The 21,328-nt window shown below is 32.9% G+C and overlaps 3 protein-coding genes across 5 annotated transcripts; 2 read left to right on the forward strand and 1 right to left on the reverse strand.

Annotated features, from left to right (window-relative positions):
* Positions 1-3,968: 3,968 nt before the first annotated feature.
* On the forward strand, positions 3,969-9,811 carry LOC131621820 (pumilio homolog 2-like). 2 transcript variants are annotated; one of them, XM_058892856.1, is made up of 10 exons: positions 3,969-4,234; positions 4,346-5,155; positions 5,767-7,280; positions 7,386-7,527; positions 7,610-7,717; positions 7,815-8,027; positions 8,114-8,224; positions 8,772-8,966; positions 9,097-9,271; positions 9,360-9,811. In XM_058892856.1, exons 2-10 carry the CDS (start codon positions 4,526-4,528, stop codon positions 9,398-9,400), a joined length of 3,129 nt encoding a protein of 1,042 aa, XP_058748839.1. In that variant the 5' UTR covers positions 3,969-4,234; positions 4,346-4,525; the 3' UTR covers positions 9,401-9,811. The 2 variants fall into 2 exon arrangements, with proteins under 2 accessions (XP_058748839.1, XP_058748840.1); XM_058892857.1 differs by having other exon boundaries at positions 3,969-4,166.
* A 958-nt stretch (positions 9,812-10,769) lies between these two features.
* Positions 10,770-11,647, reverse strand: LOC131621821 (uncharacterized). The gene is made up of 2 exons (XM_058892858.1): positions 11,211-11,647; positions 10,770-11,123 (listed from the first exon to the last, which is right to left on the reverse strand). Exons 1-2 carry the CDS (start codon positions 11,538-11,540, stop codon positions 10,962-10,964), a joined length of 492 nt encoding a protein of 163 aa, XP_058748841.1. The 5' UTR covers positions 11,541-11,647; the 3' UTR covers positions 10,770-10,961.
* A 5,630-nt stretch (positions 11,648-17,277) lies between these two features.
* Positions 17,278-19,882, forward strand: LOC131621733 (chaperone protein dnaJ 20, chloroplastic-like). 2 transcript variants are annotated; one of them, XM_058892777.1, is made up of 5 exons: positions 17,278-17,788; positions 18,683-18,839; positions 19,069-19,101; positions 19,270-19,364; positions 19,510-19,882. In XM_058892777.1, the coding sequence occupies exons 1-5, from the start codon at positions 17,462-17,464 to the stop codon at positions 19,726-19,728; spliced, it is 831 nt and encodes a 276-aa protein (XP_058748760.1). In that variant the 5' UTR covers positions 17,278-17,461; the 3' UTR covers positions 19,729-19,882. The 2 variants fall into 2 exon arrangements, with proteins under 2 accessions (XP_058748760.1, XP_058748761.1); XM_058892778.1 differs by lacking the exon at positions 19,069-19,101 and having other exon boundaries at positions 17,280-17,788.
* Positions 19,883-21,328: the final 1,446 nt, after the last annotated feature.

Here is a 21,328-nt window from a genome sequence, read left to right on the forward strand (position 1 = left end):
GTGATTAAAATTTCATCGAGAATTTGACTACCAACAATTTTTTTTTCTTTTTGAAATCACCTCACATACCACCTTTTTAAGACTATTCGGTAACACCTTTGATAAGACTTTGTTTTGGATTTGTTGTTGCATATTTTTGTTGTTTTAATATTGTTTTGTGTTTGAGTAAGAAAATGTTTTGTGCTAGGTTACATAGAAATCACTAGAAGTGGAATGTGAAACTAGGATGTCGGAAAGCTTTGTTGGATGCTAGTGTTTGTTTGACAACAAGATAGGCATGTTCGTGAAGGTGGTGTTAGTTGGCAACATAATCTTTGTTTCAAAAGTAGTATTTTCCTTGGGGTACAAATCTGTTTCAATAATGGCTATAAATAACGAAGCATTTGTAGAAAAGTAAAATGAAACTAGAGATTACGATTGTTGATTATTTTTAGAAATCAAATTATAATTATTTTAAAATTATTTAAATAATTTAAATTTATAATTATAATCACATTTCAATCCATATTAATTATAAAAATGATTATAAAACCTTTTTTTCGAAAAAAAATCAATTATAAATGATTTTTCTATAAAAAACATTTTAAAACCAATTGTTTATAAATTTGAAAAAAAACAGATTATTTTTTAATTTAAATTTTAGTTATTTCTTAAAATTTGGAAAATATAATATTTTTTCTTGAATTTTTTTAAATTAAAAAAATTGAAAAAGTATAGATTATCAAAAAACAATGAAATTTTATTTAAGAAAAAAAAAAATTGTTTTCAAAAAATAAAAATTATTTATTTCCGAAAAATAACTTGACAACAAATAAAGAAAAAGTAGAAGTTTTATAATGAAAATAATAATTTTAACTTTTTTCAAAAAGTTGAATACATTAATATTTCTATATTAGAGAAATGATATGAATTTTTTTTAACATTCTCTTACAACACTCATTTTTGTTACAATATGTGTGGGTCCTACTCCTACCATTTTATGTGGAATCTATTTTTAAAGTAAGGACTCACACGTGTTTTTACTAATAATTAAGTAAGTGTTGTAGAGAGTGTTGAAAAGAGAATTGTGAGCACTCCTCTTCTATATTACTTTTTTCGTTTTAAAATAAGTGTTGTTTAAAGTTTTTGCACGCGAAATAAGAAATACAATAATGTTGTTATAAGGCATAACATTTTCACTAAATTAACCCTATTAATATGTTAGAAATAATGTACAAGCTAATAATTAAATGACACAATTGAAAACAAATAATAATCATTGATACATTAAAAAAAGAGAATGACATTCATTTTGAAACAATGTTTTTCCTAAAACGGAGAGAATAGTTTCTTTTAAAAGAAAATGTTAAATCCATAAAATATAAATGGTTAAATAAGCTATAAATAAAAAAAACATATTTTGACTTCTTCTATAATAAGGTTTATATTTATTGGCTAATTATTAGGTTATTTTACATGACCTAATTAAGTAGCTAATTATTTAAAGACATTTTAGATAAATTATACTCTCTCAGTTTTAAAATAATTATAGTTTAAGATTTTTGCACACAACTTAAGAAATATAATCATATTGCCAGTTTTACTAAATTAACCTTATAAACATTTTAAAAGTAGTGTAAATTAAAATAATTAAGGAAAATTTTATGGTGAATTCATACAATTGACTTCTTTGTTGAAGAAATTAATTTATTCAATGAAAAAAAAATGTTGACTTAGTCAACGTTGCATATTATTTTATTTTATTATTTTAAACTAAAAAAAATTTATTAATTCAAAAAACAATGAATTATATGTGATCACCTGGATCCAACAAATCAAAAAGGACAAAGTCTACGGAAAAACACTACTAAATTGTAAGCCTAACAATGTGAACTCTTAGATCTTTATCTTTCCAGCCTCTATATATGATATTTTCAACCATAATATTAGCTGTACAACTATCAAGATTACTAAAAATGGTAGAATTACGCAACTGCCAGATACCACAAACAATTTTTGTAAATGTCAACTTCAACAATCTAGCCTTCCGACAATCTAGCTTTCCGACCTTTCTTGTTTGTACTGTCACTGATCCACATCATTTCAGCTGGGAAAAGCTGAGGATAATTTGCAACCTTAATCCAATTCAGAATGTGAGACCAATTGAAGAAAATATGGTAGAGTGTTTCGGGTTTAAACTTACCAGACTACATGTATGCTACATAGCATTTATTATATATCCTCAGAGATTAAAAGGGAAAATTTATTTCAATATTTATATTGTTTTTTAATTTTAATTCTTTCTATTAAAATAAATCATCACAAAAAATTTAAATGAAAATCATGAATAAAAACATATGTGTTTGATAAAAAATAAACTCACATATAAACCAAAATCATATTCATATATTTTTAATATACTGAGACATGTTATCAATTGCACCGATTGAATACAAATTCTCCTGCAATAGAAAAATAAATAAGAGATTTTCCCAATGCACCCATTAAATCTTGTAGCCATTAGGCGCAATTTTAATTATGTCATTTGCTTCCGTAGATGTAGAGCTGTCAAAATGGACTCGGTTCATTGGACCGGCCCATAAGGCCTACAATTTAGCGCGGGTCGGGCCCGTCAGGCCTATGCTTTTTATGGACTGGGGTGGACCGGGCCAAGCGGGCTTCGGGCTGACCCATTAAAAAAAGATTTTGGTAAATTTTGGAGAAAAAAGATTGAGATAAGATATAATTTTATAAATGTATTTTCAAGTCATAAAGAAAAGTTAAAGAGGATCAAAAAATATTTTTAAAATGATGTGATCAAGGAAATGACTGTGAGATGTAGAAATTTTTTGATAAGTATTGGTGATAATATTAAATTACTTTTATAAGAGTTAAAAATAGATATTAATTAAAATAATAAGGATAAAAAAGGATAAAAACAATAAGCTATAAGATATAACCTAAAACGCTATTTAAAATAGCGTCTGGAAAATAAGCTATAAATTAGTAAAATAAGTTATAAGCTTGTGATAAAAAGACCGTTAACAAACGAGTCTAAATTATTATATGAACTTATAAAACATAAACTATAAGCTCGAGAACATGTCTTATCAAACAGAACCTAAAAAATTAAATTTTTTAAAAAGTATTTTCGGATGTATGTCTACAGAGGAAGCAGAGGTACAATTTTGACAAATAAGTGGTGCGTGAGAGATTTAAGGGATGAGGTGAGAATTTTTCATAAATAAATTAATTTACTTTTTTTATCTCAAATATATTGATTGATATTTGATATTAAAAAATAATAATTATTACTATATTAAAACGGTATTCATTATAAAACAAGGAGGAAATAATCACTAATATCTCATGAGTTTATAAATACCATTAAATCCAAGTAATCACAATTATCAAAATAAGGAGGAAATAATCACTAATATCTCACGAATTTATAAATACCATTAAATCGAACTAATCACAATTATCGCACACATCTACTATAAATATCATTAAATTAAAGTAGAATTTCCGGACTTTTCATTATTTTTTACTCAAACAATGATATGATAATAAAAGGTTATCAAAAAAATATAAAATGATATGATGATAAAAAACCAACTATCCTTAGTCCTTCCTTACCCAAAAAGTCCTAGAAGAAGGCAAAGAAGAAGTAATGAGTCATGGGCAGTTGAAGAAACTTAACTGGACTCAGCTAATATACTAGTACTACAATACTGTGTCCTATCTTCCTTCAAACATCGAATCTAATTACACTACGTGTCTTTCTCAACAACACTACGTGTCAACTTATTATAGATTCTTCTTTTACTTATTTTAGCAAATAATAATTCCCTCTCTCATAACACCACTACATACACATCACTTGGTCAATTCTCCTCTTTTTTTGGATTTTTTATTTCTAATATCAATTTTATAAATTCAGAAAAAAATTCGGGATATTTAAATTTAATTTGCAAAAAATATAAATAAATAAAAAACTAAAATTTAATTTGTGTTTTGGGTTTGCTTTTGATATCATCATTGTATAAATTCCTCTCTTCTTCTAGACCAAAACCCTAAGGGTTCTTGTAAGAACCAATAGCCGCCAGATTCATGCTTTCATCATCACACTCGATTTCATCACTTTCTTCTCTTCTCACCGATTAGATTCTTGTTTCCGGTTTTCGGTCAGTAATTATGGAAATCCAATCTAAAATACTCAAATTCTCAAGCTTTTTTGATGATTGATTCTTAGGTTAGTTTTGTTTCAGCTTGCAGTGTTCATGTTCATGAAGATAGTTGATTTTTATTATTATTACAATTATTATTATTATCATTGTTATTTTAATTAAGTTTTGTTTTTCAGTTTTACATACAAGTGAGAGCTATTGAAGTTGTAAATATGGGGCTTCTGCGTTTTGACGATGAAAGTTTGGGTTTTTGAGTTGTTTAGCGGTTTAGGGTTTTGTTCTGGGGTAAGGGTAGTGATCAGGTTTTAGGTGATGAAAACTGCGATGATGGTCAGTTTGAGTTTTTGAAGGAAAAAATGTTGTCTGAATTGGGTAGGAGGCCGGTGATTGGTGGTGGTAACGAGGGTTCGTTTGGAGATGAATTTGAGAAGGAAATAGGGATGTTGCTTCGTGATCAAAGACGGCATGAGGTTGATGATCATGAACATGAAGTCAATTTGTATAGGAGTGGATCAGCTCCTCCAACTGTGGATGGTTCTTTGAATGCAGTTGGTGGGTTATTTGGAAGTGGGTCGACCGGGGTAGCTGGGATTTCGGAGTTTTCTGGGAATGATGGTTTTGGTTCTGAGGAAGAGCTTAGGTCTGATCCAGCTTATCTGTCGTATTATTACTCGAATGTGAATTTGAATCCTAGACTTCCACCTCCTATGCTATCAAAGGAGGATTGGAGATTTTCGCAGAGACTAAAAGGTGGAGCTTCTGTAATTGGTGGGATTGGTGATAGGAGGAAAGTTAATGGGGCTGATGATAGTGGTGGTAGATCGGTGTTTGCTACGCCTCCGGGTTTTAACAATAGGAAAAGAGAAAGTGAGGGAGTGGTTGATGAAAAAGCTAGAGGCTCTGCTGAGTGGGGTGGTGATGGTCTCATTGGTTTGCCAGGACCTGGTCTTGGAAGCAAACAAAAGAGCCTTGCAGAAATTTTTCAGGTGATTTGTTTCTTTCATTGCTCTGTAATTTTGTTGGCTTGTTTTACTCGGTTTTTGCATTTGTTTAGTTTTCACTGGAATTTGTCATGTTTCATTTCTGTGTTTTCGCTTTTCAGTTTGATCTTTGCGTCCACTGTAAAATCTTTTGGGCACATGGAAAGTTTGAAACTTCCAAGGCCTCTAACATATTGAATACCATAAATTTAATTGATTTGACTCGTATTCTGCACTTCCTAATAATCCTATATTTTTGGACACTTGTAAACATCATAGTTTAAAGCTTCTGAGCATATGTTGATAATGGCCCTGGAGCTCTTTTGCTGCTACATTGTTGAATTCATATCTTTCAGAGCCTTTTATCCGTTCAGCTTAATCTTTTATTTCTTATTCGATTTTGGATGTTTGCTTGATAATTCATTATCTTTTTATTTTTTTGGGCGAAACAATCTATCTTTCCTACGGATTGTAAATTTTTTTTTTCTTGCTATTATCAAACGCGAACTTCCTGCACTACATGTTATATATTAAATGTATGAATATTCAAATTTTACATTTATCTCTTTCTTGACCCTTTTCATTCTACTGATCATCTCAAACCATTACTTGTGCAGGATGACTTGGGACGCAGCTCCTCTGTCACTGGCTTTCCTTCTCGTCCAGCCAGTCGTAATGCATTTGATGAAAATGTTGAGATTACATCCTCTGCTGAAGCAGAGCTGGCTCATTTGCGCCACGGTTCCTCAGCCGCTGATTGTGTAAGGTCTGGATCAAATGTTCAAGGGTCACCTGCATCCCAAAATGTTGGTTCTCAAGCTTCATATTCTTATGCTGCTGCACTTGGTGGCTCTTCCCTGTCACGAAGCACTACTCCTGATCCACAACACATTGCTAGGGCTCCCAGTCCTTGCCCCACTCCGATTGGCAGTGGGAGAGTTGCTGCTGCTGAGAAGAGAGGTATTACCAGTCCTGAAGCATTTACTGATGTATCACCTGGCATCAAAAATGGGTCTGCAGATATTGTCTCAGCCTTGTCTGGCATGAAATTGTCAGCAGATGATGTGTTGGATGGTGATAACCATTTCCCATCACAGGTTGAGTCTGATGTTAATAATTATGAGAAATATCTTTTTGGTATGCAAGGTGGTCAGGATCATGGCAAGCAACACTTACAGAAAACAGCTCACTCTGATTCAGTTAAGAGAGGCGGAAGCAGGCCAGACATGAAAAGTCCATCCTTGGATAGGCAGGTCGAGCATCAAATGTCTGCTGTTTCTCCTAATAACTCGTATTTCAATGCATCACCTAGCTCTCCTTATAGTGGTGGAGGTGGCTTGCCTGCACAGTACCAGACTTCAGACAGTACCAATTCATCATTTAATAACTATGGCCTGAGTGGGTATGGTGGAAATCCAGCTTTGGCATCCTTCATGGCTAACCAACTTGGAACTGGTAACTTGCCACCCCTGTTTGAGAATGTTGCTGCAGCAATGGCATCTCCTGGAATGGACTCAAGAATCCTTGGAGGTGGTTTTCCCTCTGGAGGTTCGTCTCCATCTGATGTGCATGTTCTCAGTAGAATGGGAAATCAAACTGTAGGTGGTGGTCTTCAGGCTTCTTATGTTGATCCAATGTATCTTCAGTACTCGAGGACACCCGAGTATGCTGCTGCACAACTTGGTGCTCTTAATGACCCATCTGCAGACAGGAATTACTTGGGAAATTCGTACATGAATTTACTTGAGCTTCAGAAAGCTTATCTTGGATCTCTGCTTTCACCCCAGAAGTCACAATACAATGTTCCACTTGGTGGTAAATCTGGCGGTTCCAACCATCATGGTTATTATGGAAATCCTGCTTATGGTGTTGGTTTGTCTTATCCGGGAAGTCCAATGGCAAACTCTTTATCCAATTCGCCAGTTGGGTCTGGCAGTCCTATCAGGCATAATGACCTGAATATGCATTTTGCTTCTGGAATGAGGAATGTAGCTGGGGTTATGGCACCATGGCACCTAGATGCTGGAAACGTGGATGAAAACTTCGCTTCATCTCTGTTGGAAGAGTTTAAAAGCAATAAAACAAAGTGTTTTGAGCTTTCTGAAATATCTGGCCATGTTGTTGAATTCAGGTATACCTTTTTAGCCTGGCTGGTGTTCTGTTGGTTAATTATTTCTAATATTTATCAACATTCTTGGGGGAAAATAAAATTAATTGAATTTGCTCTTATTGGCAGTGCTGATCAATATGGGAGCCGTTTTATTCAACAAAAGCTTGAAACAGCAACTACTGAAGAAAAGAATATGGTTTATCAAGAAATCACTCCACATGCTCTTGCTTTGATGACTGATGTCTTTGGTAATTATGTGGTTCAGAAGGTAATTATAATTTATTACTTTGTATCTATGTTGACCATGCATAAATATGAATCTTGGTAGAGTAACAATTTGCATCCGACAGTTTTTTGAGCACGGACTTGCATCCCAGAGAAGAGAGTTAGCCAACAAGCTTTATGGCCATGTTCTGACGCTTAGCCTTCAAATGTATGGTTGTCGAGTCATCCAGAAGGTATTGACAATTAAGTGCAGTAGTTGATATTTCAAGTGGCTTTGTGTCCATAATTGTCTGAATGTGACATCCTTTCTTAATTTGTATATATAATTAGGCCATAGAAGTTGTTGATCTGGACCAGAAGATTAAAATGGTTCAAGAGCTTGATGGTAATATCATGCGCTGTGTACGAGATCAGAATGGCAACCATGTCATTCAGAAATGTATTGAATGCGTACCTGAAGATGCAATTGACTTTATTGTCTCAACTTTTTTTGATCAAGTTGTGTCATTATCTACCCATCCATATGGTTGCCGGGTGATACAGGTAAGATCTATTAAGTGCTTTTCTTTCTCTTTTTTTGTGCAGTTTAAAGTCCTCGAAAATGTAATACCATTTATTTCACATGGCAGAGAGTACTGGAGCACTGTGAAGATCCTAGCACACAGCAAAAAGTTATGGATGAGATTTTAGGAGCAGTTAGCATGTTAGCCCAGGATCAGTATGGCAACTATGTTGTCCAGGTTTTTAATTCATCATTACTACTACTTATATTTGAGCTATTTATTGTTGCACTTATTGATTCGAAGTGGTTCACCTAACAATCATAATTTTTGTATGGTTTACTTTATTATGGTGTTTTGCTTTGTAATTCATTGCAGTTATCTAGCTTTTCTTCACTTTGGGCCAAGTAAAATCTCAGCCGGGCCACTCGTTTTTGACAATATGCTTGTCTCCTTTTTCTATGATATATACACCATCTCATACAGTACTCTTTATGTCAACTATATTAAATGACTAGTTTTTAGATTTTTTATGGGTTGATACTAAGTTTATTAAGAATGTCTGGTCTTAATTGTTGCTTATTGTTTCTTTAAGCATTTATTGCTTGATGTCATAGCATACCATGCTTTATACTCAATTCAAATCCTGTCCTTTTGTGATCCAAACTTCTAGTTGCTCTCCACCCAATACTTCATACTCCACTTGTATTGAGCAATTACCCTTTAGCATGTCATTTATACTTATAAGCTGATATTTTTGCTTTCATCTTCTCCTTTTCAATAACAGCATGTCCTTGAGCATGGTAAACCTCACGAGCGTTCTACAATTATCAAGGAATTAGCAGGCAATATAGTTCAAATGAGCCAGCAGAAGTTTGCCTCTAATGTTGTGGAGAAGTGTCTGACCTTTGGAGGTCCTGCTGAACGCTTATTGCTTGTAAATGAGATGCTTGGCTCAACGGATGAGAATGAGCCTCTGCAGGTTTCTTTACATTCCTTAAAAACTAAGAAGTTCTGCAGATAGAATCATATCAAACTTTCTGTATTGCTCGACAAAATTGATTCTAATTTGTCATCTTGCAAATGATAAATCAATCCCCTCTTGTATGCAGGCAATGATGAAAGATCAGTTTGCTAATTACGTTGTACAGAAGGTGCTGGAGACCTGCGATGATCAACAGCGCGAGCTAATTCTTTCGCGAATCAAAGTTCATTTGAATGCACTGAAAAAGTACACTTACGGAAAGCATATCGTAGCCCGTGTAGAGAAACTTGTTGCTGCTGGAGGTACGTATTTATTCCTTAATTGAATGTAACTTTTTATATACTCTTGTAATTGCATGAGAAGGTACTAATTACATGTAATTTGTTGCAGAGAGGAGAATTGCTGCTCAGTCTCCTCATATTATTGCTTAGGAGTGAGAGTAGAAAAAGAGTGTTGTCTGTACAGCTAACTGAGGCTAGTGTGATCTCCTCCTCTGCATGCAAGAGTTATTTATGTTTATCTATCTATTTATCTGTCTGTGATGGATAGTTGTGGCCGATTGGTAATAAAATTATCGGTTTGTAATTGAGAACTGTACATTCTGTAGTGTATACATAGAATATTTAAGTGAGGTAAGGTTCAGATGTGTAATACTACTACTACACCTCTGATGCCCCTGCAGTGGAAGATAAAATGACAATACAAGGCAAGGTAAGGTGGATGTAAAGTTTTCATAAAACGGTGAGGTAGTTTATAAGCTGACGAGAATGTACAAAATATTGCTATGTGAAGAGCTGTTTATGTTTATCATTATTAGATGAAAGCAGAGTTTTTCTTTCTCATATTTGCCTTCACTATTATATATATCTTGTTTGTTATGTTGTACCATGTTTATTCACTGATACAAGCTTTTGTACGGTGGAAATTCCAGTCATTTGGACATGGTTCTTTTTAAAAAGCTGCTTGTGACAGGTTCTATATTCAACTTAATTCATTTAGTTACTAATTTCTTATAATTGGAAAGAGGCTTAGTATTTTTTTTGCCAAACTAGATAAATCTATGTTTTGTTGATCAACCTTTTTATGTTTTGTTTTTGTGATCGATGATTAATAAATATTTAGAGATAAAATGATAATGTTTTTAAGGACAACCTATTATTTTGGATATTGAAATTGTTAATGTGTCTCAATTTTGCAAAATCTCAAACTCTTTAGAGCAATCTCATTCTTTAGATGAGCTACACTATGTTGTTTTTGGCAGTTAAGACTTCCATTTTAAATTTTAATATAATGGATTATAGGGTCAGGAAAATTGTAGTAAGATTTTGTGTTGGAATTCCATTCAATTTTTATTGTAAGTAGATGGTGTATTTCCTCTGATGAAAACAAACTTTTACTGTAATTAAACAATATTTAATATTTCGTTAATTTGATGTTCAAGTCTTGGAGTTATTTTTCTTTACATATTACTTTATATATAGTCTGTAGGAAGAGTTTAAAATATTTAATGTAATTTACTATGAAATTTTGTGATAGGAGTTTAATTTAAGTTACATAAATGAACTCAAGGTTTTAAAAAACGATCTACGGCTGCGACAAAACGGTTTTGGTAGATGATGATACTGATATTGTCATCACCGTTTTCTATATTTTAACCACGACGGTTTTTTAATACCTTGAATGAACTTACTTTGTAATGTGTGTATGCTCAATAAATTGTATACTCAATTGAATAGCCAATTCTCCAGAATCTAGCCCGACAAAAAAATGCAAATGTAGCAGTAAATTTCAAACAGAAGATAACAAACTAGGATTGAAGTTTGACCCATAAAAATCAGTGATGGAAACCAACACATGAATCCTCAAACATGTCATTGACGATAATGTTTCTCGCTTCTCTATTAAAACATCGTGATAACTACACAATTTGCTAAACCATAGGAGAAAATAAATCTGATTTCATTGCAAGTATGGATTGGAGAACCTTATGAATTAATCATCTTCCTCGGTTTCAATAATCTTTTGACCAAATCCTTTAGGTCCTGCCCTAACAACTTTCTTCTTCTTTTTCTTTTTTCCACTCTTAGCTTCTTCTTTCTCAAACTTCTCCTTCTCTCTCTTTGTCAAAAAATCGGTTACTGCTAAATAGATTACCTGACATATAAATAATCAAATAAACACCGACTAATTCATGTTTATAAAAAAAAGAGTAAAAAATAGAGGAGCAAATTACGAATATACCCCAATAGTGATAACGGATAAGCCAATGAAGGCGATGAAGAAAAGAACTGATACGACTACGGACACTCCATCATCGGTGGTTGTGACCAATTGCTCTGTAGCATCAACGGCGGCGTCTTCGGCAGTTGCAGCAGCGACGGGAAGTGGGAGAAGTTTGGAGTTTGTTTGAAAAAGGATGGGTTTTCTGGATGTGGTGATAATGGGAGAGAAAGATGGAGTTGTTGGAAGACTTAGAGAGGAAAAGCGTGGTTGGAAATGGAAAGAAGAAGAAGAAGATTTTGAAAGGAATGTTGCAATTTGTGGAGATGATGCAAATGCAGCACTGGCCATGGCTCCTTACCCTCACTTGCTGATTCACCCTCTTTAGGCTAGCAAAAGCAATCACTTGATTTCACTTTTTTGTTTATGTGACGTGGCACAACCACGGTTTTGATGGGTTGATTTGCTATCTTTGTTGATTAGATCCTACGAGGAAATCTTATGGGAAATGTTTAATAGTCCTCTTGTGAAACTTCTAAATTACATTAAATAGTTTTACTCCTTATCTTAATTTAATTTAATTTAATTTAATGTTTCACTTTAGTTTTTTAATTAAAAATTATTATAAATTAGTCTCTTAACTTCATTTGTGCTATACTATTTGGTCTCTTCCATCAATTTAAAAAAAAAAAAAGGTTAAGTTATAGTGACATAGATACAGCATGACTCAAAATCTAAATTTGACTTAACATTTATACTATAAGATAGAGGTTTCACTTAAGTTTTCACTGAATCACATTATCCACTTCTCCATAACGTCTTTTTGCCAGAATTTGACGGAATAGATCAAATAGAATAACATAAGAGAAGTTAAGAGACTAATTTGTAACTTTTTTAGTTAAGAGACAAAACAAAATATTAAATTAAACTAAAAGATTTGGGGACTAAATATGCCTTTAATTATTATTGATAATTCATATATACCACAATGACACAAAATACAAATAAATATTTTCAAATATTGCGTTAAACAAAAATATTTTCAGATATTGAAATATATATTAATGTTTATCTATCATGTAAACAAAACATATAAGTAATTAATTCGGTCAAAGAGTGTGACTGGATAGTAAAATTTAGATTCACCTTTATTATTACGAACACAACACAAACAACAATTTAACAATTTGGTTTAGGATTTATTCGAAGATTGAAATTCAAATTCTTTTTTGGTATCACAAACACAGAACACACCAACAATGGCAAATAAAAAAATAAAAAATAACATAATTTAACATAGACGTTTTATATCACACACAAAATACATAACATAACATGGATACTTATTAACTTAAATCTAACATGACATTTCATCACATATAAATGGTTCACGTTGTTTCATCATCTTTAGAATACTCGTGGTTGATCTCACAAGTGTCACATCCACCTCGATTAAACTCTAAACTATGTAATGATGAAATGTACTCCACATAGCAATTACATCTGCATATGTCTCCAAATCAAACTTATTGAACTTAATCTTTCCTTCATTATCAATAGTTGGTGAACGATATTCAAAGTGAGTGATAATCAGAGTGATGATAGTAGTGGAGTTATAAGAAAGAAGTACCATACGTTCAAGTTACAAAAAGACATGGCCAATTACAAGTAGGAAGTATGAATGTTTTTTAATATCAAAGGGGATTTTAAGGAGGCAATAACCACATATGTAGTACAATCTGGAAGAAACTTGAAGTTCATTAAAAATGACAAAGTAAAAGTAAGGGTTAGATGTAAGGATGAATGTGACTGGGAAGCATATTGTGCTAAGTTGACAAATGAGAATTCTTGACAATAACGGAAGGTGGTTAATATTCATAGTTGTAGTAGAGAGTATAATATGAAGACGATGAGTATTAAATGGCCGAGCAAAAGGATTTGTAACTCCTTGAAAACCAATCCTAGGATGAAGATTAAGGATATAAAGGAAAAGGTGCAAAAGAAGTGGAATGTAGGGGTCAACAAGACTAAGGCCATGAGAGCTAGATTTGCTGCTAAAGATATGGTTGACGGGTCTTTCATAAGGGATTATACTAGGATTTATAACTATTGTCATGAAATATTAAAAACAAAACCCAAGGTCAACTATAAAACTAAATGTTCAACCTATTCAAGAAAGTGAGGCTGATCAAATGACCCATTTTAGAAGGTTATACATTTGCTATGCAGCCTGTAAGGAGATCTTCAAGTTATGTAGACATAGGTAGAGATCCCAATGGTAGATCCTGGCAGCCATAGGTAGAGATCCCAATGATCAAATGCTGCCAATAGAATTTACAGTAGTGGAGGGTGAAAATAAGGATAGTTGTACATGGTTTTTTGGAGCTTCTTATTGATGACCTTGGAGGTAGAGATAAATGTCTAGCATACACACTCATTTTTTATCAACAAAAGGTATGTTTATGTTTGTTTTATGTTTATATTTGATGTTAATCTTGTGTTTTCATTTCTGATCATGGTTATCATTTGTGATTGCATGGTCTGTGACCTGCAATGGATGAGCCTCTCCCTGGTGTTGAGAAGAGATTCTGTGTTAGGCACCTTTATAACAACTTTAGAAAAAAAATTCTAGAAAAATGCTGAAGGAATTTATATGGAAGGCTGCAAAATCTACCTACTCACAAGCATGGGAAAGAGAAATGAAAAGAATCAGAGCTGCAAAATATATGCCTTAGGATGTCTACCTACTCATAAGTATTTATTGAAATTTGTGTCTAAATTTTATGTGCCTACCTTGTGTTGATCTTAATTTTTATGCTGTAGGATGTCAGATGAACACATCTTTGAAGTGAGACCCCTTAAAAATCTAGCAGATACATTTCCTATTAGTTTGAAGGATCACATATGCTCCTGTATAAGATGGGAACTCACATGTCTTCCTCGTATTCATGAAATTTAAGCTATGAAGAGTAAGAACCATAAGGTTGGTGATTATATCCCTGAGTATTACAAGAAATCAACATACATGTCTATGTACAAACATGTGATTTATCCTGTAAATGGAGCAGATATGTGGGTTATGATATAATATCGCGATGTGTTACCATCTAAGTACAAGAAAATTCCTAGAAGACCAAAGAAAAGGAGAAGTCTATATTAAAGGGAGATTGATGGCTCTGATAGAAAAATGAGAAGAACACATTTCATTATCAAGTGCATTAGGTGCAAGAAGGTCGGTCACAACAAACTCAATTGCAAGGTGACACCAGCTAGTCAACCATCTCAACAAGCATCTTACCAACCTACTCAACAAGGATCTCAACAAGGATCTCAACAACCTACTCAACAAGAATCTCAACAACCTACTCAACAAGCATTTCAACAAGCTACTCCACATGGATCTCAGCAACCTACTCAACTAGGGGAAAAGAAGGTAACTACTAAGAGTGCATCTTAACCAACTACTCAACCAGGGGCAAATAAGGTAACTTCTAATAGTGCATCTCCTTTAACTACTCAACCAGGACCAAAGAAGCTACATGTTAAGAGGGCACCAACACCATTTATACCACCAGGACCTACAACTAGATCGGGTGCAACTAAGAGTGAAGTTGGGCCAATAACAAGAAGGTCTACACCAACAAAAAGAACCACACCAAAGAAGAAAAATTAGTTTAGTTTATACTTGTTTGTTGTGTGTTATCTTTTGAACTCAATTTAAGTTAGATTATGGTGCATACACGAAATATTAGTAATGTGTTTTAGTAAAAAATCAAATGAGCATTGTCTTAGCTGTTTTGGTAAAGATCAAGTAAGCATTGTCTTATCTGTTTTGGTATAATGTCAACTGATGTATACTAGTATAAACCATTCAGATGAGCATTGTCTTAGTTGTTTTGGTAAAGATCAAATGAGCATTGTCATATCTGTTTTGGTGTAATGTCAACTGATGTATACTGGTATAAACCATTCAAATGAGCAATGTCTTACTGGTATAAACCATTCAAATAAACCATTCAATTTCTAACAGCATTATACTGCTTCAAACATTAACTGGTGTGAAGACATTATACCCAATTTCTAACAATATTATACTGGATCAAACATTAACTAGTGCAAAGACATTATATTCAATTTCTAACAACATTAACTGGTGCAAAGATATTATACTAACTGAGATGGATTCATATGACTTCAAATTTATCCCATTCAAAATTATTCCATTCAAAGTGATAGCCACTGATACAAATATCAACTTGTTCAAATTTTACAACTTGATACAAACAGATATAACCTAACACAAAATGATTAACTGAACAATTACACAAAATGTTACAAGTTTATAACATACTAAATACCAACACAGAGACAACAATACAAAACATAATCTTCAAAAATTTGGCCCCTTTCACCATCTTTTTCAATTGAATTTCAAGTTCCACAATCTCTTTCTTCTGCTCCTCATTTGTAACTCTAAGATTTTCGACCTCCATTTTTGCTGCATCAACTTCTTTTGCTAGCTTCTCCAACCTACATTTTTGCTCCATAAAAAATTAGTCATTCTTATCTACCACATCTTCATAGGACGAATAAAAAAAATCCACATACAGCTTGTATAAAACCTGCGAATAAAAACAAATGATACATTTATTACAGTTGACACTACAAAGAAAAGAACATTCAAAATCATTCTTACCTTGAAATGTCGACAAGCCCAAAATTATTTTCCAAAAGTTGTAACAATTGATACCCTACGAAGAACAACCATGTATCCACAAGGACAAATGTGCTTCCATCACATATTTGAGCTTGTATATACATTTGAATCAAAACTTGCATAGCTGTTTTGTTTAGATAGGTTCGAATAACGCCCAGAATACATCACATATGAAACCTTCGATTTCAATGCACAATTTTAGTTAGGAATCATCCAATTCATAAACCCAAATTTGATTTGTGAAGAAAACGAACCAGAATATGTAAACCTTAGGGTGGAAACGAAGATGATGAAGAATAACTGCAAACTAAATTGCCACGCGTACTAGATAAACAACGTTTGACCAAAACAGACGGAAAGAATTTCTCTAACACTATTTGAACAATTAAAAGACTACTTTACACTTTTAAAAACCAAGGGTCAAAATGAACTCTAGAATATATTTAAAGGACAAAAAAAAATTTTTTTGCCATTATTTTATAATTTTGTTGTATTCTTAGAAGATGTTGGAGATACTATAACATGGAATTCCAATTAACAATTTGGTATAAATGCATCTTTGCTGTCAATATTTAATGAAGATACATTGTTATTTTTTTCTATGGGTATAGTACCTTTATTTTATGAACCATACATATTTTTATCATATTATTATTGATTTAATGTAGAGAGATTGTCATCTTTTGGGTTGTTACTTTAAGAACCATATATATTTTCACCATATTAGTTTAGTATTGGTTTAATGAAGAGGGAGATTATAATTTTTTGTGAGTACATTAACATTATTTTAAAAATCATATATATATATATATATATATATATATATATATATATATATATATATATATATATATATATATATAAAAGTTAAAAGGTAACATAATTAATAATGAAAAAATGTGGCTATATATATATCAAATGTTTTCATTTCATTTAGAAAAAGCGTTGCACGCTAGTAACACCTGTTTTATATGATTTTTTATGAAAGAAAAATCAAGTAAAAAATTAATTTTTTAAAAGTCAGGAAAAAAAATTGAGGCAGGCTAGCAGCCACGATTTACTTTTATTTTACAAATGAGTTTAATGGATATGCACTGATAGTGTAAAATAGTTTTACATGTCATCTAATAAAAAATCATAAATGTATCATATCAAAATATTTTTAAAATAAATAAATGATTTAATTGAATACATGGTTGTGATTGATTGACAATGTAAAACTATTTTATACCCAAATACTTCAGCTATTTTCACTTTTAAATATTTTAAAAACTTCTTCAATTTAATCTTAAACTTAAAAAAATACTATTTCTTAATTTTAAAAATAATTATTTTGTTTAAGTAAGAAAAATCTAAATCCCCAAAATTGGGACCAAAAAAATCGACTGAAGGTAGAAAACTAGAAATGCAAAGAAACGCAGACGAATTACATGAGAAGAAATTATTAGTCCCCACAAATTTATATCGTTAATTACGGCCGAGAGAAACTCCAAATTTCAACCGAACCAGAAGAACCAGAAAAAGATGATAGAACAACAAAGCTTTCTCCATTAACATGCATCCCTTAACTCTCCCTAAAATGTTGCTTTCTCTTTCTCCAATTTACCGATTTCTTCAACCATCTTCATGCCTCCATTACCAAACCCAAACCACTTGTTCAATTTCCATACCTAGATGCAGAATCAACCCTAGAATCTTCACAAATAGAAATCAGCATGGGAGTAAGGGAAGAGGTAGCAATAGAATAACTGTAATTGTAAAAGCAAGGCGCAGCGAGTCTCCATATGAGGTTCTGGGATTGTCTCCTTCCGCGTCTGTGGCTGAAATCAAGAAAGCGTATCGGAAACTCGCTCTCAAGTATCATCCTGATGTTAACAAAGAGGTAATTTCTATTATTTCAATCTCTATTTGTTCTGTACTGTGTTGAATTTTATCTATTCATGATTGTTGCTGGACATTTATTCTGTTAAAGATAATTTGATAATTTGTCGAAAGTTAAATGCAAATCCAATTCTTTATTATTGTCCCATATGTGAACTATTGTTTCTCCAAAACTGCCATTATAAGAAGTCTAACATATTATTAGTAGTTTTAAATGGCGTTAGCAACTATGAAGCATGGACTCCAACACAGACACTCAGACACAGCTATATATATAATAGTATTTCAATTATTTTTATCCATCTATTATTTAGAAAATTCAAAATATTCTAATCAAAATTAATGTCTTTAATTCTTGATTGATAACATTGTTTCAATGTCTGTTTAACCATTTAGATGTGTGTGAGATTTGTTGAAGAAGTGTATAAGGGGTGTTGAAGCAAAGATAAAAACATTTTTTGTGAAACATATGTCTGAATTGTCCGACATGTGTTGTATGAATGTCATATTAGTGTCGGACACCGATTTAAAAAGTGTCGAATCAAAGAAAAAAAAGCCATTTTTGGGGGACACTTGTTTGACAAATCTGACATGTGTCGTACGGGTGTCATAGAAGTATCTGACAGCACGACACGCCTTCCCCTAGAGGTGTCCGTGCTTCATAGGTTAGCAGTGCAGTAGCTAATTGTTTGAAAATTAAATATTTCATGGTTCTAAACTCTATTGATTTTCGTTGTTAATATTATCCTCATGAAATTTTGCTGGTTTGCACAAAAGGTTGTATTTAACGATTTCTTTATTTTAACTATATTTTCAATTATTGTATCAATAGTCAACTATCAGAAGATACAAATTCTTGGTACTTATTTTTGCATTTTAAAGTGTACTCTCGCAGAAGAATGCACAGGAGAAATTTTTGAGGATAAAACATGCATACAATACATTGCTAAATTCTCCACGCAGAAAGTATGATTCGGGAAATCGTGGTTCTAATTCTTCTCAAAGAAGTCAAAGTCGGAATCCACAAGCTGAAGAAGAGTTTTATGGATTAGGTAAAGGTTTATAATAATTTGCAGTCTTGTTTGGAGATCTATCTACAAACTTCAATTTGAATACTTTTTCAATTTCGTTATTGCATTAGCATCTGTTGAAGAATACATTTTCAATTCTTCAATTTTGTTATTGCATTAGCATCTGTTAAAAAATACATTTTTGACTTTCATCAATTTAGCAACATTTTTAGAAGAAAAAAAATCTTATGTTAATATCTTACTGCTGCAGGTAATTTTTTGAGAGATGTTGAAATAACAATAGGTAGTTATATATACTCTCTGATAAACATCATGTGACCAAACCAGCAATACGATTAGCCTGCATTTCATTACAAATTTTATCCGGGGAAAGGGATGTCTCTAATGTTACAACTTAGTTTTATATTTCATTTCATGTGTAGTTTGAGTTCTGATGATTTCGTTATTACAGGAGACTTCTTTAAGGATCTTCAAGAAGAATTCAAGAACTGGGAAGCCAGTGCGGCTTCACAAGGAAAACCAAAGAGTCTATGGGAGGAATTGTCGGTGAGATTTCCTGTTAACATTTGTATTTGTTTCTAATTGTTTGTGGTTTGTTGACAATGTATAATCCTTTATTATCACCATAGATTTCCAAGAAAAGCCTTAGTATTCAACAAGGAATCATGATTTCTTAAATTTTAACTTACAGGAAATAGGAGAAGAGTTTGTGGAGTTCCTTGAGAAAGAACTCAATATAGTTGATCCAAATGACAATCCTCAAGAAGGAAATCCATCTAATTTATATGGCACAGAGACACCAAACAACAGGACTCAAGGGGAAGCTCGCAAGGAAAACAAAAGCGTTGAGGATAACCTTGATGAAGTAGAAGCTGCTCTTGCTCAGTTAAAAAAGGAGTTAGGTTTATAGAAGAAAAAAATGATAGTTGGTTGAAGCTCAGATGCCAATTTATTGCCTCTCATTCATTTATTATCTCTTGGTGGCTCCTGCTAGCAAAATTGAGGAGTAAATATGTAACTTAGTCATTGAAATTGTAGGAATGCATCAATAGTCTTCTATATCACACATACTATTCATCTGATACCGCGTGCGAGTGTCTTCAGTTATGTGGATGAAATAGCTATTTTCAGACAGTATATGGCTAATGGTCGGACTTTCCAACTCTGTCACACTCTTAATCATGCGTGCTGACTTCTTAGCCAAGCTTAGAGCATGGTCTATTGTGGATCATCCGGCTAGGCTCTATCTGTTTCTTGCACAGATAATAAGAGTGTTAGTTACTCTTGTGGTCAGTAGTTTTCTTTCTTACATTTTTTTTCTTTGTTTTCTCATGTAAACAAAAAGAAAATAGTCTTCACATATCAATATTTCAAAATGATCTTTTGTTATGTAAAATGTTAGTCGATGAGTTGGGTTAGTGGGAAAGGTGTGTAGGAGAAGAAAAAATGTTAGATCTAGCCGTAATTGAGGGGGAAATGACGGTAGTGGAAGTATGGTGAAATTAGCTAGTTACTTTGGGAGATCCTTAGGCTACTTGAATTGTATAGACTATCAATCTCCATTGTGTTATGCATTTTTCTTGTACTAAATAATGTAATTCTCAATATTACAATGTTCTCTACCATATTAGTATTTTACTTTACTTTCATATCCTGTTTTACCAAGTTGAATACTATCAAATGATATCCAGAGCCTTGTTACGATCTCCAGAGCCTAAATAGATATAAACCTCAAAAGTTGAGGTAAAGGTTCCAAACTTCTACCAAGAACTGAGAAAAGATGAGCATGGTGACCGTCATCCTTTACTACTCCGTCTAAATAGTCGGAGATTCTAACCAAGCAGACCGGAGAACCATGGGAGGAGCCTAAACAAGGGGAGAAAGATTTGGAGAATTTCTTCACCCACCTCCTAACCTTCTTGCCCACCCCTGGTGAATTTATAACATTACCCCTTGTTTCGGAAGTTCATTTCCGAAACGGTACTTTTTTTTGAAAAAAAAGGTGTTTTCGGAAATGAACTTCCGAAAACGTGTTTTTTTTTTAATATAAAATATTGATTTCGGAGATGCATCTCCGAAATAAAGTTACATTTTCAGAAAATGTGGTGTTTCGGAAGTTCATCTCCGAACTCACCCCCCAGATGGAATTCGGAAATGAACCTCCGAATTTATGTCTGGACAGCAGAAAAATGAAAAACAACAACGATTCGCTTTATTTAATCGGGTGAAGATTACAACGATAATATTACTGAAAATTAAAGTTACATATTGTTGAACACGGGTAGGTGGGGATGAGTCAACATTTTGATAACGTCGTCCGCCGATCTTTGAAGTTTGACGTCCAACTCGATCGGGCCTTTCGAAGAAAATCGGTCGAACGTTGTCCACAAAATCGCTAAATCTTCGTCGTTCTTGATCTCAAAAGGTGTGAACTTAATGCCTCCCTCGTCGTTAAGCGATGGCGAGCGGTACTCGAGCTTGACAACCTTTCGATTCTCGGGATAGCGCAA

This window comes from Vicia villosa, unplaced genomic scaffold (genome assembly GCF_029867415.1).
Source record: "Vicia villosa cultivar HV-30 ecotype Madison, WI unplaced genomic scaffold, Vvil1.0 ctg.000011F_1_1, whole genome shotgun sequence".
Lineage (NCBI taxonomy): Eukaryota > Viridiplantae > Streptophyta > Magnoliopsida > Fabales > Fabaceae > Vicia > Vicia villosa.

Excerpts from the sequence above, each read along its gene's own strand:
- LOC131621820 (XM_058892856.1), top strand. The coding sequence starts at position 4,526 with ATGTTGTCTGAATTGGGTAGGAGGCCGGTGATTGGTGGTGGTAACGAG. Across the intron at positions 5,156-5,766 it reads GCCTTGCAGAAATTTTTCAG|GATGACTTGGGACGCAGCTC; the intron begins GTGATTTGTTTC and ends TTACTTGTGCAG. Across the intron at positions 7,718-7,814 it reads GTTGTCGAGTCATCCAGAAG|GCCATAGAAGTTGTTGATCT; the intron begins GTATTGACAATT and ends ATATATAATTAG.
- LOC131621821 (XM_058892858.1), bottom strand. The coding sequence starts at position 11,540 with ATGGCCAGTGCTGCATTTGCATCATCTCCACAAATTGCAACATTCCTT. Across the intron at positions 11,124-11,210 it reads TATCCGTTATCACTATTGGG|GTAATCTATTTAGCAGTAAC; the intron begins GTATATTCGTAA and ends TTTATATGTCAG.
- LOC131621733 (XM_058892777.1), top strand. The coding sequence starts at position 17,462 with ATGCATCCCTTAACTCTCCCTAAAATGTTGCTTTCTCTTTCTCCAATT. Across the intron at positions 17,789-18,682 it reads ATCCTGATGTTAACAAAGAG|AAGAATGCACAGGAGAAATT; the intron begins GTAATTTCTATT and ends GTACTCTCGCAG. Across the intron at positions 18,840-19,068 it reads AGAAGAGTTTTATGGATTAG|GTAATTTTTTGAGAGATGTT; the intron begins GTAAAGGTTTAT and ends TTACTGCTGCAG.